Source organism: Camelus ferus, chromosome 9, assembly GCF_009834535.1.
Source record: "Camelus ferus isolate YT-003-E chromosome 9, BCGSAC_Cfer_1.0, whole genome shotgun sequence".
NCBI lineage: Eukaryota > Metazoa > Chordata > Mammalia > Artiodactyla > Camelidae > Camelus > Camelus ferus.
In genome coordinates, this window is record NC_045704.1 from 14016126 (window position 1) to 14033720 (window position 17595).

At 51.1% G+C, this 17595-nt stretch overlaps 2 protein-coding genes across 2 annotated transcripts in view; both read left to right on the top strand.

Moving 5' to 3' along the window:
• The window catches only part of LIG1 (DNA ligase 1), a 38211-nt gene extending 30627 nt beyond the window's left edge, over window positions 1–7584 (top strand). The window contains 9 exon segments of the mRNA XM_032485662.1: window positions 248–319; window positions 765–909; window positions 1061–1143; window positions 2484–2636; window positions 4194–4247; window positions 4809–4952; window positions 6101–6193; window positions 6299–6496; window positions 7014–7584. Coding sequence (XP_032341553.1) covers window positions 248–319; window positions 765–909; window positions 1061–1143; window positions 2484–2636; window positions 4194–4247; window positions 4809–4952; window positions 6101–6193; window positions 6299–6382 — 828 coding nt within the window. The 3' untranslated portion in view covers window positions 6383–6496; window positions 7014–7584.
• Window positions 7585–9621: 2037 nt separating this feature from the next.
• On the top strand, window positions 9622–16438 carry CABP5 (calcium binding protein 5). Its single transcript, XM_006180890.2, has 6 exons — window positions 9622–9783; window positions 11339–11369; window positions 11877–12020; window positions 12971–13080; window positions 14565–14712; window positions 16364–16438. The coding sequence occupies exons 1-6, from the start codon at window positions 9721–9723 to the stop codon at window positions 16387–16389; spliced, it is 522 nt and encodes a 173-aa protein (XP_006180952.1). The 5' UTR covers window positions 9622–9720; the 3' UTR covers window positions 16390–16438.
• Window positions 16439–17595: the final 1157 nt, after the last annotated feature.

Here is a 17595-nt window from a genome sequence, read left to right on the forward strand (position 1 = left end):
TGCAAGGGTGGCTGAGAGAGCAGTTTTCTAGCAAAGGGGAATGAGGTGGTCGGGATTAGCTGAGAGCCATCACAGTTCGGTGCCTGTGGCTGGCAGCGTTGCCTCCTCACCAGTGTGCAGCCTGTCAGCTGGGGAGAAGGGACAAGCGGTCGGGGACAGGGGTGTCTGCCTCAGGCATGATGGGAGGAGACCCAGCCAGGCCCGTCTCACCTTCCCCCACTCCTGGTCTCCATCTGCCCTGACCCAGGAGGTGGACGCAGCGGAGATCCAGGTGCAGGTGTGTTTGTACGCCTTCGACCTCATCTACCTCAATGGAGAGGTGAGTTCCAGCATCAGAGCTCGGGCAGCTGGGCGATGACAGGGCGGGCAGGGGGTGAGCGCTTGGGAGTCAGAGGTCTGAGTTTTGTGTCCGACTCTGCCGTGTCACTTAGCTGCGAGGCCACACTCGGGCAGAGGTTCTCAAAGCGCGGTCCCTGAGGCCCTCCCTTTTCCGACTCCTCCACGTCTGTGTGAGGTGGATTTTCTCTCCGACTGCACCCGAAACAGTGTACTGCAGTGTCTGATGGCAGACACGGAGATGAGAGTCCGGCCCCTATTAAGGCAGATGTGAAAGAATTCAAGGAAATATAAAACAAGGCCCCTCTTCACACTCATTTCCATAAGCTGCGTGACTTGTGACCCGTCCGCTTCCGGCTCCTCCCGGGATTGGGGCTCCTTCTCTTTGTTTCCATGGTGACATCCCATCCTCTTGCCCTGCCCCACAGTCCCTGGTACGTGAGCCCCTCTCCCGACGCCGCCAGCTGCTCCGGGAGAACTTCGTGGAGACGGAGGGCGAGTTTGTCTTCGCCACCTCCCTGGACACCAAGGACACGGAGCAGATCGCTGAGTTCCTGGAGCAGTCAGTGAAAGGTGAGGGCCCTGCTCTTCTCTCTGCTAAGGTCCTACCCTCTGTGCCATCTGCACTGACCCCCGCCCCACCCTAGCCAATCAGACCAGACTCCTGCCTGTGTTGGGGGGTGGGGGTAGCCGGCCCTCCACAGGCCTCTCATGTCTCCCTCAGACTCATGCGAGGGGCTGATGGTGAAGACCCTGGACACCGATGCCACCTACGAGATCGCCAAGAGATCGCACAACTGGCTCAAGGTGCCTCCCCCACTAGCCCCGCCTTCCTGCTCAGCTCGGGTCCGGGAGGCCTGTCCCTGCCGGGCAGTTGTTGCCTGGGCTCTGCACCTCACCCAGTTGTAGCTCAGGAGCCCTTGTCTCGATCCCTCCCGCTCCCTAGTGCAGCCAGCCCCAGCTCCTCTTCCCTCTGGCACAAATTCCCCAAGGACTGGTGGAGAAGCCCCAGCTAGGTGCCCCAGGTGCCGGGATGAGGGAGCCCGAGGAACTTTCTGTTCCCTTGGAACTTGCCTTCCATGTCAGGTGAGGCCTTCCAAGTCAGGACACGAATGGAATAAAGTCACAGAGTAATGAGCTCCATGAAGAAAGCACGTCCACTCGGGGCCAGCAAGGGTCCACAGCACTGTGGGCACTTGGGAAAAGCCTCTCCAGAGGCGATGTCTGGGTCAAGACAGGGACGACAGGAAGTGGTCTGTCACATGAAGATCAGGCAGAGGAGGTGGCAAGTGCAAAGGTCCTGAGGTAGAAACAAGCTCAGCGTGTGCAGAGGTTGAGGACAGTGGAGGTGTGAGGTGAGTTCAGGGCAGAGAGCGGGTCACAGATCACACAGCGTGGTGGAGGCTATAGTAAAATAAAACTGAGTTTTCTTCTAAGGGTTTCAGGAAGCCGGGGTAGGGGGGTTGGTTTTTTAAGGCAGAAGTCGCGTGGTCTGGTTGTCATTTTGCACAGGTCCAGTGGTGGTGGCTCTGTGGATGGTGGCCGGGGGTGGGCTGCTGGGCAGGGTGGGAGCAGGCGGGCAGGAGGTAAGAGGTGATGGAGGCCTGAGCAGAGAGGGGGCGGTGAGGAGGGGGCCAGCAGACCTGAGCAGGAGAGAGCTGGGAGCCGGCCGGGCCAGACCTGCTGACTGGATTACCTTGCTGCTTTTAGTTGTTTATAGTCTGCCTCCCCAACTAGACTGTAAGCAGCCGTGCGGGTCCGAACCTTTCCTATCTTAGGAGATAGTCACTGTTGTACCCCCGGGGCTGCGCTCCTGCCGGGCACACAGTCAGCACAGTCACAGGGACAGATGTCCTCCACGTGAAGGAGGGAGTGGAGCGTCCCTCCACGCCAAAGGAAAGGGGGGTCCGGGTGACCCCGAGGTCTCCACGTCTCACCTGTCCCCTCCGCCCCGCCCCGCCTCCCCATTCTAGTCGCCTCTTTCTCATTGGCTCTTTCAGCCAAGAGCCCATTCCCTGTCCAGTGTCCTCCTAGGGACTGTCCTCAGCCTTCTCTCCCAGCCCTTCCTCCCTCCGCCGCTTCCCCTCCAGCAGTGGGGGCCACGCAGCCGCACCCCCACCCTCATCTCCCGCCTTCCCTCCTCCCAGCTGAAGAAGGACTACCTTGACGGCGTGGGCGACACCCTGGACCTCGTGGTGATCGGCGCCTACCTGGGCCGGGGGAAGCGGGCCGGCCGGTACGGGGGCTTCTTGCTGGCCTCCTACGACGAGGAGAGCGAGGAGCTGCAGGCCATATGCAAGGTGCCGGGGCCAGGGGCTGGCTGACTGCAGGGCAGGCGAGAGGGAGACTCGCCCAACCTGGGGAGGGCCCGGACCGAGAGGCTCGCAGGTCTTCCCTGCCAAGGATTACTTCTAGTTCTCATGTGCTTTTTCTGATTTTATGAGTAACTCCTACTTCAATGTAGAGAGAAATGGGTCACTCTAAAAAGTGTAAGAAAGCTAAGTCAGTTAGGAGTTGAGTGCTGCAGAGGCAGAAAATGGTAGCTTCAATGAGAGAAGGATTTCTTTTTCTCTCATGGAAATAGAATTCCAGAGGAGGGCAGGCAGCACTCCAGGGTCATTATGGACCCAGGCTCCTCTTTCCCCAGAACGGGTTTTGTCATGAGCTTCTGGCCTTCTCTTCACAATGTGGCTGCAGGGGCTCCAGCCATCATGGCCAGGCATGCTCCAAACAGCAGGAAGGAGGAAGGAAGGCCCATGGGCAGGAGAGGCCAAGGACCACTTGGGGCAGCCTCAGCCAGAGAGCAACTTTTTCTTAAATCGCCTTAGTTAGAACTTTGCTCAGTGGCCCACCGCATCTGCGAGGGAGCCTGGAAAACGGAGTGGTTTTGTTTCTGCTTTAAGCTTCCCACATCACTGATTGAACAAATTTGGGGCTTTTGCTAAAGAAACAGAAAAAAACAGTCACCCATAATTCCACTGCCCAGAGGCAACTGCTAGTAACATTTGAGGGGATGTTTTCTTTGTATTTTTACCAAGTTGTGATCTTTCTAGATGAGTAATCTTCTGCTTTTTTTGCCCTATAAATACTTTAAATGCTATCAAATGTATTTAAGTAGTATCGTGGTAAGAAATGTTAGTGTTTTCACTTGCCATTCAGGGCTTTTATAAATGTGACTTGATGCTCACATGAAAGTTTCCAAGTAGACGTGCCCCAGTGTCCTGAACCGGCTCCCTGGCGATAGTTAAGTTGTTGCCAGCTTTTTTCGTACAAATAAGTCAGCACTGTACATACATCAACCCGTGTAATCTGTGATAGAAGTGATTTTACAATTCAGATATCTTTGGGCACCAATCTGTCACCATTTTACATTATTTAGAGTAGATTTTTTAAAGACCTGTTGCCAGGACAAAGGTGAGAAAAGTTTTTAGGATTCTGAATACAAACAGGGCTTCTGGTTGAAATTTCGTATGGCTTGTTTGAAGGTGTCCATCTTGCCACAAGTTTGTGGGGCACAGAACAGTATTTTTTATAAAGCTTTTACTCTTTGGTAGGCGGAGGAAAGCCCTTGACAGTGTTAAGATTGGAGGTGATAGAGTCACGGGGCAGGTGGGATGTGGGCGGCCCGAGGGAGCGAGTTCCTGGGCCCGGGAGACAACGGAGCAGAAGGAGCAGGGCAGGCAGTTGGGAGAGTCGCTTCCCATCCGGGGTCGGTGAGGGACTGGTTGGATGCCCGGCGCCCCCGGCCCTTCCTCTGGGGTTTCTGTGGGTACCAGTTAGGCCGGAGCTGGGTGGGGCTCCTCGGGCAGGAGCAGGGAGGAAGCACTGCACGGCTGATCCACCTGTCCTCCTTGCAGCTGGGGACTGGCTTCAGTGACGAAGAGCTGGAAGAGCATCACCAGAGCCTCCAGGTGGGCGGCGGTGGCCGCGATGGAGACCTCGCCACCTCTCACAGCCCTCCCTCCGCGGGCACGGGGCTCCCACCCTCCACCGAGCCTCAGGGCGTGGGCCGGGTCCTGACAAGGGGCAGCGGGCAGTGGAGCGGCCTTTGGAGTCCGGGACGTCTAGGGTCAGGTCTCAGCTGCCGGCCAGAGCGCCGGTCAGGGAGCCTCATCTGCCCGGGCTCCGCGCCGCGGCTGCACAGGGGCCAGGCTCTGGGCAGGGCGCTGGGGCTGGTTCCCTGAGTTCGTCCTCAGGAGGCCAGTGGTCCCCTAGTACCTGGGAGTGTCTGCTGTCCTGGCCCCAGGCATTTGGGGGTGCACTGTCAGCTGTAACTCGCTCTGTCTAGTTTCTTGTCTCAGCTCCAGGCATCTCTGCCTTTTTACCCCCCTCCTCCTGTTTCCCTCACCACCACTTTGTACTTGGAAGGGTCCCTCCCCTTTCCCTGTCTTCCTCACTCCCCAACCCTCCAGCTCTCAGCCTTGACTTTGAGATCTGAGACTCTCTCTTCCTCATTCCCGCACTGACCGCAGGCCCTGGTGCTGCCCGCCCCACGCCCCTACGTCCGGGCAGACGGCGCCGTGACCCCCGACCACTGGCTGGACCCCAGCGCCGTGTGGGAGGTCAAGTGCGCCGACCTCTCCCTCTCCCCCATCTACCCCGCTGCCCGGGGCCTGGTGAGTAATGAGGGGACTATGGGGTGGGGACGGTGAGGAGGGGATCTTGGAGCACACGTCTGCACTTCCTGGGTGATGACTAGGAAAACTCGAGCTTGCGTTTTTTGGGGGTTTCAGATTATAGGGTCACATTCTCATTGAAAAAAAGAAAAGTTCCCCGGAAGTAGAAAGAAAACAGTGAAGTTGGTTTCCTACACATTATAATCTCACATTCAGCTTGTAAGTAATTTTTGAAACCAGTTCTTTGAAGTGAAAACTTCAGACACTTCCTGCTGAGCATTTATGTCAACTACCGCATTTCTTTGTCACCTGTAGTTAATGTTCACGCTACCAAGTTTTAAAATTCCTCGGCCAGTTTCTCTCCCTAGTGGTTCAGTCCTCAACACCAGCTAGCGGATCAGGGTCCGGGGAACCACTACCCCGCGACCAGCACTGGGGCAGCTCTTAGCTCTCACTTCCAAAGAACGGGAAATCTTCAATTAAAAATGCACTTCCTCTGAGATTTTTCCGATCCTTCAAAAATCTAGCACGTGCTGTTCTGATTAGCAGCAGACTCCCATGCCAAGGCAGAACTCGTATTTTTTTAAATCTGATTTCCTTCTTGAAATTCCTCACTCGTGCTCCACATCAGGAAGTCGGGGTCCCCTGGACACAAGGGTGAAGGGAGCAGTGTTGACCAAGCGTTTATGTTAAGCAGACATGTCACTCGTTCACACTTATGTCATTGTCACAAAAACACGGAGCGTCCCCGTTTTACAGATGGGGACATAGAGCCCCGGGGGTGGAACTGGCCCCGGGCTGATGTGGCTCTTGAGAGTTGGGAGCTGGGGTTTGAATCCCACAGTCTGGTTCTAGAATCCACACGCGGACCCTGTGCTGTTCGGCCTCCGGGCGCTGATAGCAATGGCAGCGGCGTAAGAGCAGCCGCGGCAGCGGGCGTTCCAGCGCTCAGCCACCAGTCACCGGTCCCCAGCACGCGATTACCTCATTTAATTTGTACGACGGCCCTCTGCTCAGCTGCATTGTTCTGGTCAGGAACCTGAGGCCAGAGGTGCAGGAGGAGGGTTAAGGAGGAGACTTTGGGTGGGGAGTCGCGGACTGCGGGCTGGACCCGCGTAGGGCCCCACCTGCACTGTCGTCTCCGCCAGGTGGACAGCGAGAAGGGCATCTCCCTGCGCTTCCCGCGGTTTCTGCGCGTCCGGGAGGACAAGAAGCCGGAGCAGGCCACCACCAGTGCGCAGGTGCGGCCCGGGAGCGGGAGGGCGGGCTCCAGGGGGCGGTGGCGGGGGGGGGGGGGGGGTTAGCCCCAGGCCTTCTGAGCCGCCCCCACCCCGCTCTCGCCTCAGGTGGCCTGTCTGTACAGGAAGCAAAGTCAGATTCAGAACCAGCACGGCGCAGAGCCGGACTCCGAGCCGGAGGATTTCTACTAGATGACTTCTGCTCTCCCCGGGGGCTTGGGCGGCAGAGGCCGAGGGGACCCAGGGGCGTCACCTCTGTGGCTAAGCACATCTGGTGTTGCAGTCTGCGTGGGTTCCGAGAGTCTGGTGTGTAGGGGGGTGGGGATGCTTTAAGCTGGGGTCTGGGGTTCAGTCTTTTTTTTCCCCAATAAATAATTATTGAACACCTGCTCTGTGTCCGTGCTGGGCTCCGCGGGTGCAGCTCTAAGAGCTCACACTTCAGGAGCGTGTAACTGTGTGCCAGGAACCATCTAAACCAGCACCTTCCATAGAGATCACCCGGTGATGGAAGTGTGTTATGTCCACACGTGGCTGTCAAGCACTGAAATGGGACCGGTGTGATTGAGGACTAGAAGATTTTAATTTATTTTCATCTAAATAGCTCCATGTGGTTAAATGGCTATTTTATTGGATGGTGGCCATCTAAACTCTGTAAATTAACTCATTTACCCTCCCAGCAATCCTACCACATAGGCACTGCCCAGAGCACTGTTTCCCAGATGAGGAACCACAGAGAGAGACGGTGGCTCCTCAAGGGCACTGGGAGGGCCAGCACACCGGGGTTCTGACTCAGCAGCCTGGCCCTGGGCCTCCCATCTTTCAGGTATGGTCCCCATCCTGTTGGGAGACGGTACATGCTGGGACTTGTGTGAGACACCCACCTCTGCCACCTGCCATCTGGTGACCAGGCCTGGCCTCTGAATCGTCAGCTGCAGTTTTCCAGACCTGACCCTGTGAGGGCAGGCAGTGGATGCACTGGTTTTACTCATCCTCACTTCCTTGGCCCATATAGCACCGTGCCTGGAGTGTGGTCAGGGCTGTTTTTCCTGATCAAAAAGGAGATCCAGTTGTGGCAGCCCTTCCTTGCTTCCTGCCCTGACTGTGGGTATGATGGTGGGAGCTGGGGCTGCCACTTTGTGATCATGAGGAACAAGGCAGAGAGTCACAGAGAAAGGCGCCCCGATGACCCTTAGTGAACTAAGGGCAGCAGCCGCCTAGCTGGGCTTCTTGTCCCTGGGGTGGACTGGAGGTGGGAGAATGACTAAATCCCACTGGGACTGCATGACTGTAAACATGCTTGCTTCTCATAGCTGAAAGCTGCATCCTGATACAGCACGAGGGGCAAGTTAATGTGCATTTATATTAAGTTCAAATAAAGCATTTAAGGGAAAATATTTGTTTGACTAGGTGTTAAATATTGTGTGTCTGGGGACCCCCAGACTGTCCAGCTCTACGTGGAGGGTTGGGCAGGGACATCCTCACTTACCAATGACCCTCATGACACCCCCCCAGGTAGCTGCTTTTATCATCCGCATTGAGCAGATGAACACACTGACGCACAGGGATGTAAGTTACTTTCCCCAGGTTCACTGTCTAAGAAATGGAGGGCCAGGATTTGGTCTGGGCAGTCTGCAGGTGACCCTGCGCTCACCCCCCAACCAGAGTGCCTCGTGGAGAGCCCTGCGTGCCCCTGCAGGGGTGTGGAACCTTATCCCGCAGGCAGAGAAAGGGCACAGTGAGGTCTGGGGGTGAAAAGATCATGCTGACTGCTGGAGTACTTGGCCCCTGCAGAGATGAGCCTGGAGCTGAGGGGAGTGGCGGAGACCGGAGTCCCTGTGGTGTAAATCCTGTCCTAAAAATTGTCGGAAGCCATCAGGGGGAGATGATGCTGGGAGGGCTCTGGGAAAAGCATGCAGGAGAGCAGCCAGGGAGCTTTGCTGGAGTAAAAATTCATTATTCAGTATGAATTGAAATCCATCATTTTGATTTGTTACATTACTGATGATCATTTTAATCATTTAAGAAATTGCCAATGTAGGGGGAGGGTATAGCTCAGTGGCAGAGCACGTGCTTGCACGAGGTCCTGGGTCCTGGGTTCAACCCCTAGTACCTCCATTAAAAAATAAATAAACCTAATTGCCCCTCCCTCAAAAACAAACAAAAAATAAATAAAAACAAAAAAGAAAGTGTCTGCTAGGTTTTCCCACTATAAAGTGACCCTCTTTTGAAATTAGTATTTTGTGAGGACATCCTTTGAGCTATGTAAATATTATCAAACTTTCCGCTTATCTTTATCTTTGTATGGACTCCTGGTTTCCCACTTGTCCTATATAACTTGTTACTGTTAGTTTGATTTTCAAATTTCCCCTGATATGGCCAGTGGAGCTTCTTAAAGCTGAGCTCTGTGTTCTTTTGTCCTGTCCCCATAACTGAGCACATTCCTGCTTTATGGTGCCAGATGTTTTAGGCTCATCTTGTAATACTTGTCCTGCTCCAGACATGGAATCAGCTGTTTCTTCTAGGAGTCTTGGCTCCTATTTAGCAGAGAATGGTACTTAGAAGTCAAGATCTGGATGCCAGAGGTGTTCGTTAACACTAGGGTGCCGCTGCTTCCGTGTCCTCTTAGAGAATCTATGTTCCAGTGTCCTACACACACAGTGACATCTGTGCTCTCTGTATTGAAATCCATGAGCACATGCCAATGCTTTCAGTTCCATTCCAACACCACAGAGCTCCATGGACTCATCCTCCCCCTCCCAGGCCCCAACGGTCTGCACCATGCTGCCCCCACCGGGGCCTCCCCCCCACTCTACTACCTTACTGAAACTGGCTCCCTACACTGATGGCCCCCAGTCCCCTCCCCATCCTGAGCAGACAGGATTGCCTCCTTGGGCTCTGACCACCCCCAGCAGCATGGATGCCTACTTTGCCCCTCCCCCTGAATTATTCAGAAAAAAAAGGAAGGGGAGAGATGAGCAGAGGAAGAGCAAATACCATTCTCTTAACCACCACGTATACCTATTCCTAAAATCAGGTTGTCGTGTAATTTTTGCATTCTCATTTACACACATTCCTGACTTACTCAAGAGCTCTTTAATCCAGGCCATGTCCTCTCCATCTTCCCCTGCTCAAAGGGCAGCCGAGGCCAGGCTTACACAGCACTCAATGTGCCTGTTGGAACATGGTATGAATGGATGCCCTCTGCTCTAATCCTCGTTTCAAAACTGTCCTTCCAATTCCATTCTGGGGATAAAAGGTCAGAGCCTGACACTGGCTCCCCCTCCAGCCTCACTCGAGCCAGATGGGGAGGCAGGAACAACTCTGATCCCTCCCCAACCCGAGTAGAGATTTCCAACCCAGCTGTCACAGCTCTTAGGGAGCTGGGGGACCGAGGAAGAGGCCAAGAGAGGCAGGAAGAGTTGGCAAAGGAGTGGTAGAGAAGATAAGGAGCCTGAGCCACCAAAGGGGACAGGAAGGAGGGGGAGCCAATCTTGAGATTGGCACCTGGTGAGCTCTGCCCTGCCCACTCCATGCAGTTTCCCATGGGCCCTGCCTGCATCTTCTTAAGAAAAGGCATCGCTGAGAAACACCGGGTGAGGTGGTGGACGATGGGGAAGGATGGTGGGCAGGGCAAAGGGAGCTGGGATGTAGGCAAAAGAAGGGACACGGCGGGTGGGATGGAAAAGAGGGAGCAGGTGGGAGAGCAGCAACCAAGAAGGCAGAAGAATTCCAGGGAGCATAGTGGGGACACCTGGGGCAGTGAAATGGGTGAGAGTGAATTAGAAATCAGGACCAGAAAGTGGAAGATGAAGGAGGAGAATTAACAGGGGAACCGGGAAGATGTCACAGTTGTGATCACCATCATTCCTTTCTTTGGGCACCACAGTGATAATGGTGATGGTGGTGGTGATGGTGGTGGTGGTGGTGGTGGTGGTGATAACAGTACTGCTACTTATAAGTCATTGCTGTGTGCCCAGACTTTGCATCCCTGATGCCATTTAATCCTCAGAATGCCTCATGAGGTCCATAATCCTTTCATTCCCATTTTACTAGATGTGGAAACTAAGGCTCTGAGTCATGAAGTCCCTTGCTTTAAGCTTACACAATTAATAGGTGGCAGAGCCAGGTCTGCTTGATTCCAGTGTGCAGACTTTTAATTGTTAGTCTTTAAGATCACCAAAGAGACAGAGAGAGGATTGGGGTTGGGGGAGAGTAAGAAAGAGAAGCCGGGAGAAAGTCTGCACAGATAAAGGGAGATAGGGGGTGAAAGGGGCCAGTGGTTGACAGAATTTCCCAGTTGGCATGCCATGTACCCAAATCTGACCCTTCAGGTTTGTCCAGGAGTGGGTGGTAACATGATTGGAAATTCTTAAAAGTTTTAGGAATTAATCTTGCTGGCAGTCACCATCCTGCTTGGGTGCCACTGAGCACTGCTCCCACCCAACAGATTCTAACCCTTAGGAGAAAACATGGTGGCAGATGAAAAAAGAGTCAATGGAACAGAGTGGAAAGAATTCTGACCTGGGAGCCAAGAGCCCTGAATTCAAATCCCAGCTCTCAATGCACCTGACTTGCTGCATGACTTCTAGGGAGTGATTTACTATCTCCCTGCTTTGGGCAAGGGGTCTGCCATTATAAGCGGTGTGACCTCAGGCAGGTTCCTTAACCCTTCTGTCCCTCGGCTTCCCCTTAAATAAGATGGGAATGATATTTGGCTTCACCTCACAGAGTGGTTCTGAAGTTTAAATGAAACGATTATGGAAGCCTGGCACAGTCAGCACTCTGAATGCGTTAGCTATGATTCCCAGTCTGGCTTCCTTCATCTGGAGAAGGCGGGGACTGGATTCCGTGGCCTCCAAGACCAAGACCCATTTCAGCACAATGGGATAGATGTCTATTTGGGAAAGGCAGGAGGGGAGATACTGAGATTGAAGGATGGGAGAGAGGAAATGAGAAGCGATGAGGAAGAGCAGGAGGAGAAAATAGCCATGGAATGGGAATCAGGAGATGGGAGAACGAAGGTGAGAGTGGTGGAGGGGAGTGAGCAAGGAAGGAAGAGAAACAGAAAAGGATGCGTGAAGGATGGAGAAGTCAATGTGGATCCCTGACCCTGTCTCCAAATCCCCTCCCCACCACATTCCTTTCCAGGAAAGACCACTGGGGCCAGATGAGATTGAAGGTAATAAATACTCTCACCCGCAAATGCCCCATATTGCCATCTACCTGCTTACCTGCTCTCTGTCCCTCTGTGCATTTCAGTACAAATCCCTTGACATGAAAATTTTACGTCACTCTCTCTTTTCACTCAACTGTGATTTTGTGGCAGCTTAAGTAGCTTCCAAAGTGTTTAGAAGGCATACCCATCCCCAAGCGTCTTAGAGATCCAGGAGTGACACATGAGTTTTAGGCTGCATCCAAAATTGTTGTTTTTTCCCTTGATGGTTCTGAAGTTTCCCATAACTTCACCCAAGAATGTGAAGGACTTCGGTGCTGTCATTTAGTGGTCTCAGAAAATTTTCCTCTTGCTAACACATTTCCTACATCACTCCTTTTTGAAATTTTGGGTTTTTATAATATATTCTTCTTTGAGGAATCTCCAGTCAGTGCCACACTGATAGTTTCAAGGGATGCTATTCTCCCACATTGACTGTTTCAAGTTCCCCAAAGTTCTTCTCTCAACTTTCAGAGCTCCGGGAAGCATTTCTTGAATTTGACAAAGACCGAGATGGGTTCATCTCCTGTAAGGATTTGGGGAATCTCATGAGGACAATGGGGTACATGCCCACGGAGATGGAACTGATTGAACTGGGCCAGCAAATCCACATGAACTGTGAGGCTGGGCAAGGGTGGGAGGAATGACTGGGGTTTGGGGTGGGCTGAGGGTGGCACTGGGAAGGATATGGAGGTTGACAGTAGAGTTGGAGATATGGAGAAGGGAAGGGGGCTCGAAGTCTGGAAGGAAACAGTTTAGATTATACTTAGGGAGGGAGCACTTGAATTGGTTAAAAGAGTGACTTTTAGAGATACGTTGAGTTCAAGTCCCAGTTCTGTTATTTACTAATTGTAGTCATTTTGAAAAGTAGAGTTAGCCCCCACTCTTAAGCCTCAGTTTCCCTATCCACCCAGGGACGATGATATCACTCCTTACCTTGTGGGATTGTGGAAAGGATAAAGATGTTAATACAGGTAAAGGCTTAGCCTCCAGTAAATGCTCATTAAATGTAGGTTATTATCATCACCACTAAGATGCATGAGTGGACTGCAAGATTGGAGCTGTATTTGATGTTGGAAACAAACTTGGAGTTAAAGCCTAATGGTGAATAATTTTGCAAAAAGGATGAGTTTTTAGATGGAGACCAGAGCTGATTTTGTGACCAGAGCTGGGATAAAATTGCTACTGGGTTTGCTTCTGAGCATGTTACTGAGCAAACAACGTTGAATTCAAGGAGGTGATGTTATTCATATCTGGAAGGGATTTGGTGCTCATTTAATTCACACTCTCCCTTCTGCAGATCTACAGATGAGGACATCTAGATCTGAACCAATTAAGAGACTTGCTTAAGGTCACACGAACAGTTAGTTACTTCCACCATGCCACACCCCATCCACTCCTGTTCAGATGAGAGGGGCAAGAGGGCTTGAGTTGGCCAAAACAGGAACCTCTTAGAAGGCAGAGAGATTGAAGCAGATCTATTTCTTGAATGGAGTTGAAGGGAAAATGAGGTAACAGAGGGTTGGGAGCATACAGAATCTCACTAGACCTGCCTCTTCTGTTCACAGTGGGTGGCCGTGTAGACTTTGATGACTTTGTGGAGCTGATGGCCCCCAAATTGCTTGCAGAAACAGCTGGGATGATCGGTGTCCAGGAGATGCGAGATGCCTTCAAGGAAGTGAGTTAAGAGTTTGACAATGTTGGGGGTGGTTGACAGAGACCCCAAGGGCCTATGATTAGTCATTAACCATGGACAGAACCCACCAAAACTAATTCTTTTTCTAACTATGGTGCAATTAATAGGGAAGAAAAATAATATATTTTAAGCACTTGCAATGGACAAGGTCCTCTACGTATTTTATCTAATTTACCCTATTAGGAGTAAGTAGTCCTTTATCCCAATACTGCACATGAAGAAACAGAGGCTCCTGGAAATGACGTATCATATCCAAGATCCTACACTTTCCGAAACACATGTTAGGACCTCTAATCTTCATGCCTGTAACAGGAAGAAGGAACTCAAGAATTTGAGATCCCAAGAGGGAACTCAAAGACATCATCTGGTTGAACCCACTTGTTGTAGAGATGCTTAAAAGAGATGAGATCCGAGGAGGGTAAGGGGCTTGCTGAAATTCACTTATATTCCCTAATAAAATGCTGTCCTCAGTCAGAGAGCTTTCAACTACACAAAGCAAAAATAAAGAATCGTATAGTGTTTGGAAGGAAAGACTCTGGAGTTGGGCAAACATGGGCCCAAATTCCAGGAAGATTGCCATCTACTTACTAGCTATGCGGTCCTTCTCTCTCGGCTTCTTGTAAAGATGTAGCGCCATATCATCCAGCAGAACTTCCTGTGACCCCAGAAATACTCTGCCTCCCATGGTAGCCACTGACCCCAAATGTGGCCAGTATGACCCAGGAACTGAATTTTTAATTGTATTGAATTTTGATTAATTTCAATTAAATTATTTCATTTCCACTTGCATTCCATTGACTATCATTTCAATTTGTTCAAATTTTAAAATGAATCCTGAAGACAATTACTGGAAAACTTTCTTTTGGAACAACTTGGGTATGTGAATCGACTTTCTCAACTATGATTTTTCCCGAAACCCAAACGCAAAAGAAATATTTCTGATAATATTTAGTGTCTGAATTGAGAAGTGTTGTGAGTGTAAAATGAACCCTGGGTTAAGATTTAATATCTTAGCTTAAGTATCCTTAAGTGGGCTAGGAAGCCAGTGGAGGTCTTTAAGCAAGGGAGGGACAAGATCTGATTAACATTTGAAATGAATGAGAATATCAAGTCCTGGTGTGTGGAGAACAGATGATGCAGGACCACAGTGAGAGCCAGAGGACCAGTTAGGAGGCTGTGGCCACCATCCAGACACGAGCTGATTGTGGTTTGAAACAGGTTAGCATCAGTGTTGCTAGAGGAGGACAGTTGGCCCCCAGATGTGATTGGACATAGAACAGAAAAGCCTCTCTGGTAGATTAGTTAAATCTCTGAGGAGCTGACTTCTAGCGGATGATGTGCAAAAGCTCTAAGCTGAGTTCCTGTCTCACGGGAAGTGATCACTAAACACTGCTCTGATTATTATTCTGATTATTGTTATTGATGTGGTCGTTGTGGCTAATATCGTCCCCTCTGTTCCTATTCAGTTTGACGCCAACGGAGACGGGGCGATCACCCTAGTGGAGCTGCAGCAGGCCATGCAAAGGCTGCTGGGGGACAAGCTCACGCCCCAGGAGATCTCCGAGATTGTCCAGGAAGCTGATGTCAACGGCGATGGCACCGTCGACTTCGAAGGTGATGTTGTGTGGCCGCGGCCACAGTGGGAGTCCACCTCCATCTCCCCTGTGTGACTTTTTCCCAAGTCAGCCGTTCCTTCTCCGTCTTTAAGGTTGGAGGAGGGGGCTGAGGGTTTGGAAGTGTTGGTTCCATCCCTTTCTGCCCATGTTGTGTCAGAGCGCTCAGGGTCTCTGCTGTCTGCTTGTTTCCGCACCTGGACGCTCCTTGGAACACCCTGTCCAGAAGCCCATTCCCGCTCCGCCTCCCCCATCCCTGTCTGGTTCACTGGGTGCCTCTGTCACAAGAACTGTCCCATCACAAGGAGAGTGGACTAGTTAGCAGCTGGGACGCTGGGATCAGATTCGCAGGGCTCAGATTCAGCCTCGATGCTGACTAACTGTGCGGTCTTGTCCTAGTCGCTTACTCTCTTTAAGTGTCAGTTTTCCCGTCTGCAGGATGGGGGGTAAGGATGACACCTTTCTACCAAAGAAACACTAAAAGAGATCATGCACCAAGCACTCACAGAGCACTTCAAGTTCTAACTGATTCAAAAAATTTCAGCATCTAAACTGCTGCCTATGAGGCAAAAGTCCACAATTCTTAGTCTGATGTCCAGGCGCATCCATGATGCCTCCCCACCCACCCACCCACAGCCGTATCTTCTACACCCACTCTCTCAACTTTTATGCTCTGGTGTTACCTGCTCTGTGCTCTCCAACTTCTGTCCCTTTCTCGCTGCTCTTCCTTCCACTTACCACACCTTTTCCACGTCATCGATGCACTTTCCAATCGTATCCATCCCTGAGGAAGCTGCATGCAATGCCGATGCAACCCCTTCTAAGAACCTTCCCTTCATCCTGAGCTGAGTGTGTTCGTTCCAGCCACGAAGACTTACACGGGTTTTTCTATTCCTCTCCGAAGGAAGTTATGACCACAGACCGTGCTGTATTGAGTTGTGTTTGCCTCCTAGACTGTAAAATCTTGGCAGACAGTGAGAGAATTTCTCTAAACCATCTCTGCTCAACGATTTCCAACGTGGAAACTCAGTAGATGTTTGTTGCCGGGTTGCAACTTAGCAAATGTTTGCTGGGTGCCTGTTGGATCTAGCCAGTCTCAAGTGTACAGTGGGCATCAATGAAAATCTGAAAGAGGTAATGTGATTTGAGAGGAAAGAAGCCTCAGGCCAACCGCAGATAAGGGAAGGACAGATTGGCCTCAAGACCTGGTGGGGCCAGTAAGCTCCTCTGACTTTGAGTCACAGTAAAATCAGGTACAACTTGTGTTCGTTCCAGGCTTCTCCAGTCACCACCTACGCGTCCTCAGACACACTGGGCAACCTCAGCAGCCTCAGTGTGCTCACCTGTAAAATAGTACTTACCCCTCCAGGGTTGGCTGAAAAGATGAAATCAGAGTCTCATAATTACAGTTTGTTGAATGCTGACTGCATCTTAGAAGTATTACATTCTTCAACCATCTTAAAAATCATCTAAGGTCAAAAGCAATCCTATGATTCCCATTTTGTGGATGAAGAAATTGAGGCATCGAGGGGTCAAGTAATTCACCTCCCAAAGACCCATCAGTGGCTCCCGACGTGTCGTAAAGGCTGAAAAAAATAATGGTGGCTGCTCTTACAAATAGGTGCCTCACCAGGAACTTTTTTGTTTTGCAGAGTTTGTGAAGATGATGTCCCGTTGAAGAGATTCTGGAATCCCCAGTCACCCTCCAGCTGGTCAACTGGGACCAAGCGCTGGTGGAGGACCAAATTCCCCAGGGCCCTTAGGGAGGGTGGGAGGGTGAGGGGAGGCTGTGGACTGAGGTTAGACCGGAAGTGAGAGCTCTGGCCGGATGGGGTGGGGGTTACGTCTCTAGAACTAGATTAAGAAGGAAGAGTCTGGGTGGAAACGTGAACAGTGCTGGGGTCTAGTTGCTGCTCCCCCAATTCCAAAGACTAATGACATCTTTTGACATCATATCATCCTAAATCCCTTCAACCTGCCAGAGTCTCTTCCTCAGATTCCTCTGGATTAAAATAGTCTTCTCTTCTGTTAGACTCAAAGAATTCAGCACCCAGTCTCCCCTTCCCCCTTCTTGCTTCAACTGCTTCAAGTCCCCTCAGTTTCTTTCTCTTTGTAGAAAAAGGCATGTCAATCACAAGGATAAAAACAGGGTCCTTGATAAGAGTGGGCTTGGAAATGGTTAATTAAAGAGGCATCCGAATGAGCTCACCCCCCTCTTTCCTTGATTTCCTGGAAGCACAGTCTGTTTTCATCTCTCCAGCCTCCTACTTCCTTCTCCTTGTGTCACATACTCAGGCCACTGAATTAAACCACAAATCTGGATTATCGAGGTTTAGAGCAAGCTGATCCGCCAGGAAATTAATCCCCCTCGAAATGACATCATGCACAGAGAGAGAGAGAAGACGGGACCCTCTAAATCCTCAGCTCGGCCAGGTTGCCGCGAAGCCATTCCTGGAAGCCACTTGCCTCTGTGGCGGTCTGCCCTGGGATGCTGAGAGGTGCCCTCCCACCCTGACCCTGATCTGCGCTGGGAAACCAGGAAGGCATCTTCCTCCTCACCTCTGCCTGTGAGCAGCACACGTCAGTAACGCCAGGGTCCTCACAATAAAGAGTTCCTTTCACACCTTCCTCCGAGTTTCTCTCACATTCAAAGTCCATCAGGTAGACATAGAAAATGGGTCATCTAGTTCAATATCCTCTTTTTATCACATTTCCATTTTAATTTAGAAAAGTGGAACTGGAATAATGTGCTTCCTAACTCTGTTGCAGCTGCCCTTTTTGACCACTCTTCACTATCCCAAGACCATCTTCTTTTTCTTTTTTTCCTATCTTTTAATTTTCAGTATTTCAGTTATGTTATATTTCTATGTCCTCTTTATTTATT